Source organism: Phoenix dactylifera, chromosome 4 (assembly GCF_051530095.1).
Source record: "Phoenix dactylifera cultivar Ajwa chromosome 4, Ajwa_hap1_PhDact_Kaust_v1.1, whole genome shotgun sequence".
NCBI classification, from domain to species: domain Eukaryota; kingdom Viridiplantae; phylum Streptophyta; class Magnoliopsida; order Arecales; family Arecaceae; genus Phoenix; species Phoenix dactylifera.
In genome coordinates, this window is record NC_143193.1 from 52109599 (window position 1) to 52120014 (window position 10416).

Here is a 10416-nt window from a genome sequence, read left to right on the forward strand (position 1 = left end):
AATTCACTACGATACTATTTATAACAATTTAAAATCTTATTTAAAAAAAGTTAACTAGAAAGTATTATTTGAATTTTTTGGCCCTGTACAAGTATCCAAGATTCATCTAATACATAGTCGATGTAGGACTAAACATATGCTCACTACAGTGCTGACAATACAATATTTTCTCTTGCATATATTATACTAACCGGGTAAAAAATGTACCATTTGAGGGGTATCTCATCTTACAGGCATAGACTTGCAAGGTCTACGGATGGGTGGCTGGGCTTGTTGCATCCTGAGGACGACATGCAAAAATTATTAATTTGCTGCATCAAATAATTCGGTAGATGATGTGTATCATCTCAAGAGAGCAACACACCACCTCTTGATGGTTACTCTGTCAATTTTTTATTGTTCTTCTATTTTAGTTTTGTTTTCTTGCTTGTTTGGGCAAAAGATAATCAAATAAATTTGTTTTACTGTTCTAACCATGACTTTTGTAAAATTTAGAACCATTTGTACAATGTCATCTATTTTCCCCCCTTTTTTTTTCTACTGGTCAAGATTTACTTGGAATGAACAAGTCCATTTAGTATCAATATTAATTAATATGGAAAGAAATAATTCAAGGAGACTAATATGATCATTGCATAGATTTTTGTAAATATTGCGATATCGGCATGATGGTTGAATGAATGAGTAAATCTTGTAAAATATCAAAAACGCCAAGAATCAAGAAGTTAACTGAAGTAATAGAGAAAAGAGAGAGAGAGAGAAGAAACATCTGCCGATAAAGCTAAGAATCAAGAAGATATCTGGTTTTTTTTTCTTTTTTTTGCTAAACCGAAAAAAGCATACTACACGAATACGAATACAGCTAAGAAAATCAAAAAGCAGTACATCTCGAAGAGCACTAGGCAACTCCGCCTCACCCACCCATAGGTGTCCTCCAGAATGATTGGCAACAAACAAAGCCATCCAATCGGCCGCCCCATTCGCCTCACGGAAAGTATACTTCGCCTGAATGGCCATCCCATCTCAGACCATGACCATGACCCAGATATCTCTCAACGATGGGTAGTAATCGCCAATCCCCCCTTGAAGATCAAGATATCTGATTTTGAGCATGTCTTTATTCCATAGTGACTTCCAACAGAATGTCTCTACCTTCATTAATTGGAACACTTAGATGCCACATAGCGTTGAAGTTTAAAGGTGCACTTTGTAATATGGATGGGGTTGCCGGCTTATAAAAATCTATGACTGTGACCTGTGCAAATCGAGTGGCTCCCCACCATAAACTGATCAGCCTTCTGCCTTGTGATATGAAGTTAGATACCTATGCATCCAATAAATTTGAGTCCATGTTTAGGTAATAAGTAGGCCATGCGTCAAAAGAAACTGAAGGAAACCGGGGATCATGCATTAATTTCACCTGAGTTCCATTGCCAATGGCCCATATGAAACCACATTGCAGTTGTGAGGGACAAGAAGATATATGGCGCCAATGGTAGAACTTCTTAGAGGTATGATCACACTACAAAAGAAAGGATATCTTCCGGCGCTTTTTTTGGTCTTTACCGACGCTTTTAAGCGTCGGTAGATTTTCTGCCCATGCCTCCCAAAGCGTGGGTAAGTCGTCGGGCAGGTGGGTATGGGTTCGGTTTAGGCCGACGCGTCAAGAAAGCGTCGTCCATCTATGCCGACGCTTAAAAGCGTCGTTCATCATCAACGTAACCGACGCTTAAAAGCGTCGGCGAACGTGGACCATGCGGCAATAATATCTAAGATTATGGTCTGTCGACCATGTGACTGATCACTTGGGTGAGCAAGTTGGTGGTCCAAATAAGACCACCTCACCATATAACGCCAATAGAGTGGGTCAGCCTGCATAGGGCTAAGAACTGATACTCAGAAAATTAAAAAAAAAAAAATCAGAAACACATGCAGATGTTTTATACATCTTGGGGTTATAACTTTTTGGAGTTAGTTTCGGGATAATATTTTTTTATATCAAATCTTTTATATTTCTGCTGATATAAAATGGCCACCTATATATTAGTCTTTATTGTAATTGTAATGGTTTATCTATGTAACAAAAAATATTTTTGTTATTTACAAAAAAAATATTTTTATTACATATAATAAATCTATATTTTTTATGATTTTATTGTTGAATGTTGTTTCTTATATGGTTTAATTTTTGTTCATGATAGAGATATGTCAAGGGGAGACAAATCAGACAATGCTATGGAGGGAGAGGATCATTCTTCGCAACATGGAGAGGAACGTTGAGAGAGATAAGGATCATTGAAGAAGACACAATAACTATTGAACATTGTTTCTTATATATTTTTTGAACTTTGATTGTTGAATGTCGATGGTATATGAAGTTGTATATTGCATTTTGTAAAAAAGAAAAATTGCTGCCAAAACCTCAAAAAAAATCCAATGCCTATGCAAAATGTGAGGACCCGTGCGGGCGTGTGTTTAGTCCCATATCGGTTATTCGCTGGGTAGATCTTGGGTACTTATACAGAATCAAGGAACCCAAATAATAACTTCCGGCTAGCCATTTTGGGTGAGGTCTTGGGTTGTTACAAATGGTATCAGAACGGACCCGGCCTATAACTTATGTGGACTAGGGGACACTGCAGCACGGATCTATTGAGGTTGACCACGGACCGATCGTGGTGTTTGTGATTAGATTTGAATGGATTTGAACCCTTAGCCTGACGAGGACGTCAGGGCTTGAACAGGGAAAGTATGTGAGGACCCGTGCGGGCGTGTGTTTAGTCCCACATAGGTTATTCGCTAGGTAGATTTTGGGTACTTATACAAAATCAAGAAACCCAAATAATACCTTCCGGCTAGCCATTTTGGGTGAGGTCCTGGGTTGTTACAAACATGTCTATTCAACACATGAGGGGGAACACGGGGCTCCCCTGCTAGATATTGTCCGGTTCTGGGACTTCACGCAAGCGTCCTTCACCCCTCCCCGGTTTTGTTTTCCTCCCAAAATGCGTCTGCAGGATTTGGAGACACCCGCCTCATATGCCCAGGCTCTGGAACGAGTCTTTCCTATGTGGGACTATTAGGCCTCACACCCTTCCCACCATCGGACAAGAACCGTCCTCGGCTCTGATACCAAATGTCACGCCCCCGCCTCTGCGAGGCACGTGAGGCACCTAGTGCCCACGTGGGGGCCACATGAGGGGGAACACGAGGCTCCCCTGCCAGATATTGTCCGGTTCTGGGGCTTCACGCAAGCGTCCTTCACCCCTCTCCGGTTTTGTTTTTTCCCCAAAATGCGTCTGCAGGATTTGGAGACACCCGCCTCACATGCCCAGGCTCTGGAACGAGTCTTTCCGATGTGGGACTATTGGGCCTCACACCCTTCCCACCATCGGACAAGAGCCGTCCTCGGCTCTGATACCATTTGTAACAACCCAGGACCTCACCCAAAATGGCTAGCCAGAAGGTATTGTTTGAGTTCCTTGATCATGTATAAGTACCCAAGATCTACCCGGCGAATAACCGATGTGGGACTAAACACACGCCCGCACGGGTCCTCACACAAAAAAAATGCTTTTTTTTCTTTGTCACAGCCTTTACTTCTACTTCGCAAAAATTAGTGTATAAAATTCTGTTAGGCAACGATTATTTAGCTATTGGCTTAAAATCAAAAAATTATTGCTTTTGACTTCTTCAGATAGCGGCCGCATCAGCAGTGGCCGGCAAAATCACTGCCAAAACCTTTAGACAACGGTCTTACACCTAACGGGCAACATTTTTTTTTTTTTTTTTTTTGCTGTTGACTAAGATTAATTTTTCTTGGAGGTTTTTCTGGAAAGATCATTTTGTCGCATTTTTTACGCAATTTTAACTAATATATATTAGTCATTTCTAGATTACCGTGAGTGATGGTGCTGCATGTGAATTCTACAGTTTGGCATTTTGAATTTGTGGCTATGATAGGGTAAGAATCTTAGGTAGGAATCGGCACATTCGGACCATCTATAAATTAAGACAGCAAAACAGAAGAGCCTCATTGCTTATCCTATCCTCTCTTCATGGCGACCCACCACAACCTCCCTCTCCAAGAGAGAATCACCCTAAAGAACACTTTCCAAAGAGTCTCAAGCCTTCTCATCCTCGCCCTCCTCCTCTCCCTCCTCCTCTATCGCCTCACCTCACTCCATAGCCATGGCTCCATTTGGCTCATCGCCTTCCTTTGCGAGTCTTGGTTCACCTTCATCTGGGTCCTCTTCATGAATGCCAAATGGAACCCGGTCAAGTACAAAACCTACCCCGAACGCCTCCTGAAGAGGTATGTGTTCTTACTTCAAGTCGATAAAAATGCTGGATGACGGTCTTAACGTTCATGATTCACAAGTTAGGTTTTTAAGTTTTTTTTCCTTCTTTTTCTGTGCCTGTTTGCGTAGATCCGATGATCTCCCAGCTGTGGACATGTTCGTCACCACGGCGGACCCCAAGCTCGAGCCTCCGATTATCACGGCGAACACCGTGCTCTCTTTGCTGGCTGTGGAATACCCAGCTCACAAGCTCGCTTGCTATGTTTCGGACGATGGAGGCTCGCCCATGACCTTCTATTCTCTCGTGGAAGCTTCAAAATTTGCGAAGCTATGGGTTCCTTTCTGCAAGAAGTACAACGTTAGAGTGAGAGCTCCCTTTGTGTACTTCTCTTCTGAGCCGCAAGCTTCACAAACTCTCTCACAAGAATTCATGGACACCTGGAGATACATGAAGGTAAATATTAAATAACCATATCATGATTTCATATATAAACAGCATATGCTAGCTTTTTAATATAACATATTGGGAAGTTGGATATTTTACACGAATTTTGAACCTACCCGTAAGGAAGAGGTGCCAACCAGCTGAGCTAACACTTAACGCCACAAATTATGCTCTATGATTACCGGGTGATGATTAGTGAAAGCCATTCTAAGTTTAAGTCTTGCTGTGTAGAATAAGTATGAGGAGTTAAGTCAAAGAATTGACGATGCTGCTAAAGATTACATTTCGCATCGCATGGATGATGAGCTTGCTAATTTCTCAAATATTGAACGAGGAAACCATCCGAGCCTAATTAAGGTAATATGCCTAATTTAATTAACCTTATAATTTTGATCATATTTTTTCTTACAAGTTCTCTCTTTTTACTGTTTTTCTTACCAAGAGTCTCAATTTTCACATGTTTATTTTGTCTATTTATTTATATTGCAAGGTTATATGGGAGAACAAGGAGGGCTTAGAAGGTGGCATCCCCCATCTAGTATATGTGGCTAGAGAGAAGAGGCCAAAACTTCCACATCATTACAAAGCTGGAGCTATGAACGTTCTGGTAACGTGCGCAACTCCTTTCTTGCCGGAAATTTCAAAAGTTAAAGCTAATTTATAGGACAATTGTAATTATATATATAGATCGGCCGACATTAATTTATAGTTCATATATTTTACTTGAAACTTAAATAAGATTATAGTCATCAACTCCATCACTGTATGATGGTGATATGATGATAACATCGAAAGGATACAAAGTGGTAGAGAGCACACATATATATTTTTCGTTCCGATTCAAAAATATTTTTTTTCCTTATATAATTTTATACAATAAAATATAATAAAATATAACATATATTAATACATAAAAATATGATATAGTATTATATTACTGTAATGTAATATAATATTATTATAATATAGTAATATAAAGTTATATATTATAGCATAATAGTTTAATATAATATTAAATAATTTAACATAACATATCAATGTATTATGATATGATATAATATAATATAATATCTATAGTATAATACAATAATAAAAATATAAAATATTATAATTATTAACGTAAATTAATTTTTTTTCTTTTTGATAACCATTTATTTTCTAATAAATTTTCCAGCTAGATAATAAAATTGATTAAATAATTACTAATATTTTATTTATTTATTTATTTATTTTTATTTTTTTGTTTTTTTTTCTTTTATTTTTCTACTCTTTTTCTTTTCTTTTCCTTCTCTTCTTTCATCTTCTTTCTTCCCGAAGCTTCTCCCCAAACCTGCCACCAACCACCTCGCCGAATTCCGCCGCCTCCCTGCCAGACTCCCCCAGCCCAGCTCCCTTCCCCTCCCTCCCTCCGCCACCAACGCCGCCTCCCTCTCCTGCTCCCTGCTCTCCCCCCGATCCTCCAACCCTACTTTTCCCTGCTCTCGTTCCCCCTCCGCGGCCGCCGACAGCAAGGCCTCGTAGGCGAAGGGACGTCCGGAGGAGGCCACGACGACGAGTCCGGCGAGGCCGAACCCGACAGCGGAGAACAAGGGATCGTCGACCGCGACAGAGGAGGGGTGGAGGCGTAGGAGGCCGAGGGAGCGGAGGAGGCAGAGGAGGAGGGAGCGGAGGTAGGAGACCCACCCGGCGGCCGCCACGACGAGGAGGATCGGGATGGAGTCGCTAGAGGCGTCGTGGAGTCGGTTCAGGAGCCCCATTTCTTTCCCCCTTCTCCCTTCCTTCTTTTAATTTAATTTCTTTCTTAATTTTACAGAGTGAAGAATCGGGAGAAAGAAAGAGGGAGAAGAGGCAGAGGGCATCGAGGGCGGCGGCGGGGGAGAGGAAGAGGGCCTTGAGGGTGGTATTGAAGAAGAGGGAGGGGGATGGGTGGGAGAGGAGGAGGCAGCGGGATGGCTGGTTTTGGGAGAAAAAAATATTTTTTAAATAAGGATATTTTGGTGAAAAAAATAGTTGTTCTAAAGCTCAAAACAGTTTTTTTTGGAAAACTCTAAAAATAAAACTTCTCCAAAAAAAAAAATTTATTTTTAACTTTTTGGAAAAAACTAAAATAGTTTTTCAAAATTTTTTATAAAACATTCTTTTCCATCCAAAAGTATTTTTAAGGAGCAGAAAGTACTTTTTAACCCTCCAAAAACTAGCTTAGTCTTGACATAATTTCCAGGATCAAGAAGTACGTTGCATGATTTGTTTTTGTTTTTGTTTTTTTTTTTTTCCCCAAAGGACAAGGTTAAGTTCTAGTCTACGTGCAGGCAAGGGTCTCAGGAGTGATGACAAATGCTCCATTCATGCTCAATGTGGACTGTGACATGTTTGCTAATAACCCTGAGGTCATTCTTCATGGCATGTGTCTGCTACTCGGGTTTGACAACGAGGTGTCAAGTGGATTTGTTCAAGCACCACAGCAGTTCTATGGGGCTCTCAAGGATGATCCCTTTGGGAATCAATTAGTGGTCTTGCAAGAGGTAGGTATTGGATTTCCGCTCTTCGTTTCGTTATGCGATGCCAATTAGATTTCGATTAACTTTTTTTTTCTCTGAAGATGATGAATTGATGATTACCTTCGTTTGGCTTCAGATTACTGTGGGAGGAACTGGAGGACTTCAAGGTCCATTTTATGGAGGGACAGGATGCTTTCACCGAAGAAAAATTATATGTTCTACACCTAGGCCTGCTGGAGTTAGCAAACATGGTAGATCATTTCTAAAATGATGACCAAAACAATTGATTATTCGATGGTCCATCGAAATTTTAGGACTTATCTCCATCTTTAAATATATCTTCAGTTCAGTCTTCAATATGGAGGAAAAATTCCAGTTTTCTCTATTTGGTGCTAAATGGCATGTTTGCTTCTGCGACAGATGAGTTATCTTACAATGAACTACAAAGGATTTATGGGGATTCTAGAGAATTAATAGAGTCAGCTTCTCAAATAACTTCAGGAAAATTTAGAGAAATTTCATGCGTCGACGATCTTTCAAGCAGCGTAGAAGCTGCTAAAAGAGTTGCCTCCTGTACCTACGAGTTCAATACATGTTGGGGAAACAAGGTCAGCGATTATATTTAAATAAACTTACCTGAATAAAGGTTAATTTTCTTCAAAACAATGTAATGCGCCCAACTTTTTAAGGGCTAGCCGCCTACATGATGAAGTATTAGGTATATTATTGGGCTAGACCTGGCCTGAAATCTTTGACATCCACTTTCATGTCTACTTTTCCAATGGCCTGAGATTTGTCTAAGCTTTGCAAGCCCAATCTCTCTATGTATAACAATAGCTTGACCCAACTCCACTACGTTCAGATTGAGCCAATCTTTAGGAGTGAAAGGTCTTCCAACATAATATAACTATTGGCAAGCTTGCTTTAGATCGGGAAACTGGCATGACCTAGCCTAATACCACCATGACCACCAATTCAGTCATCGGCAGTGATCGGAAACTAATTCAAAAGCATTTCTTTTTTCCAGATTGGATGGGCCTATGGCTCGATGGCAGAAGACGTCCTCACCGGGCTAAGAATTCACTCGATGGGTTGGAAATCAGTGTGCCTGAAACTAGATCCACCTGCATTCCTCGGGAGTGCCGCGACCGGAGGTCCGGCGAGCTTGACACAAAACAAGAGGTGGTCCACAGGCCTTCTTGAGATCTTATTGACTAGGAGGAGCCCCATACTTGCCACCTTCACCAAGCAGCTCGAGTTTCGGATGTGCTTGGCCTATTTGCTTGTAATTGTTTGGGCCTTACGCTCCATCGGAGAGCTCTGCTATGCTTTGCTACCTGCTTACTGTCTCATTGCCAATACCTCCTTCATGCCCAAGGTAATTAAGCTTTTCCTTCATTAATACTCGTGGCATTAGATTGAATGACACTTCAATGAGACAGTACCCTTTAAACAGTACAAGCAAGGTTAAGGTTACCTCAAATGATTTCTAGTCCATCTTAGGCTATTCACAAATTAACAGCTCGGCTATATTCAGTAAGCCAATCTTCATTGTCAGATCTCGATCTCATGGTAAAAATATATTTTAGTAAGCAAACATCTCAGCTGCTAGATTAAGATGTACCAACTATATATAGTGCATTGTAGTTAGAACTGCATTATTTTCTAGTTTATTGGTATAGAGTTTCAATTGGATAGAGTCGAACGAGGTATACGTACCAATTGAGCAAGCCCTTATCAAGTGAAATGCATTATTTTCCGACAAGTTTGCATGCCCATCACATTGTTTAATTATTCATGCAGGCCTCAGAACCTGTTTTCGTGATTCCTTTGGCGCTCTTCCTCATCTGCAACATGCACTCGTTAATGGAGTACGTCCAATGCGGACTCTCAGTCCGGGCTTATTGGAACAACCAGAGGATGAATAGGATCTTCGCAATGACTGCATGGCTCTTAGGTTTGCTTGCCGTCCTCCTCAAGACCCTTGGCCTCTCCGAGACAGTATTCGAAGTCACCCGAAAGGACCAACAATCCGATACCAATGATACGGACAAAGACCCCGGGAGGTTTACCTTCGACAACTCGCCATTGTTTGTCTCTGGCACTGCAGTGCTGCTCGCGAACCTGGCGGCGCTCACCGTCGGCCTGCTACGGCTTCGCCGGCCGGTCGTTGGACCGGGGCTTGGAGAGTTTGTTTGCAGTGTTTGGGTGGTGCTCAGCCTCTGGCCATTCGCGAGGGGTCTTGTAGGGAGGGGGAGTTATGGAATCCCTTGGCCTGTCATTTGGAAAGCTGCTGTCTTGGCGTCTCTCTTCGTGCAGTTTTCTGTATTGGAACGGGTGCACTAGTCTAAAGTGGGTGGTTTGGGCTTCAACTTTCAACTTCAGAAATAACAAAAATTGGGTCCTACTTCCACACGCTGAGGGGTTTAATAGCACTACCATTAGGATCCAAAAGTACGCAACATTGATGGACAAGTCCAACCTTCCAACAACATTAAAGTGGATTGAACCATGGGATCACAATGCTTGGCCTTCTTCTTTTATTATTATTATTATTATTATTATTATTATTATTATTATTTAACAACGGCATTTCATAAGGTTCTAATATGAGTACAATCTGCCAAATCAAGAAAAAAATGATGCAAGGAAGAGTATATAAGTGCTACATTTGTCCCGATGAACTCTCCGGAGTGCCGCACAACAAATGAGGCAATTCAACCTGCTGTTTTATTCGCCTCTCGAAATACATATGCTGCTTAGAAAGAGCCCAACTTTCGAACCAGCCTACAAGTCTCACGAAGCAACGGATGACCATCTTCATATTAATCCACTCTTCGTATCCAATCAATCGCCGCATAAGAGTTTTACTCAAAGCATATACTATCTATATCAAGTACACTTCTCACATAAGAGATATTCTTTCAAGCTATCCGAAGCTCCATCCCAATTTTTAAGTTCAGCTCACCTGGCCGACGAAATGAGAGCCACCTTTGTCCATTTCCATCTCTTGTCTATATGGGTGTCGTGTAAGGAGAAAGTACATGGAGGTCAGCTTGCCTTCCAAAAAAATGGCCCCCAAGCTAATTTTTTAACTACTGATACATGCTACTTCATCCACATCAACCAATCTTAGGGATCTCTTTGGAGTAGCGCAGTGATACCACTTTGT

At 41.1% G+C, this 10416-nt stretch overlaps 1 protein-coding gene across 2 annotated transcripts; it reads left to right on the plus strand.

The window, feature by feature from the left end:
- The first annotated feature begins 3714 nt into the window (after window positions 1–3714).
- On the plus strand, window positions 3715–9767 carry LOC113462348 (cellulose synthase-like protein H1). Of its 2 annotated transcripts, none has more exons than XM_039133232.3 (9): window positions 3715–4315; window positions 4431–4755; window positions 4978–5103; window positions 5237–5353; window positions 7056–7268; window positions 7381–7495; window positions 7665–7852; window positions 8272–8622; window positions 9048–9767. In XM_039133232.3, the coding sequence occupies exons 1-9, from the start codon at window positions 4059–4061 to the stop codon at window positions 9588–9590; spliced, it is 2235 nt and encodes a 744-aa protein (XP_038989160.3). In that variant the 5' UTR covers window positions 3715–4058; the 3' UTR covers window positions 9591–9767. The 2 variants fall into 2 exon arrangements, with proteins under 2 accessions (XP_038989160.3, XP_038989159.3); XM_039133231.3 differs by having other exon boundaries at window positions 4019–4315; window positions 7590–7852.
- The last annotated feature ends 649 nt before the right edge of the window (window positions 9768–10416 follow it).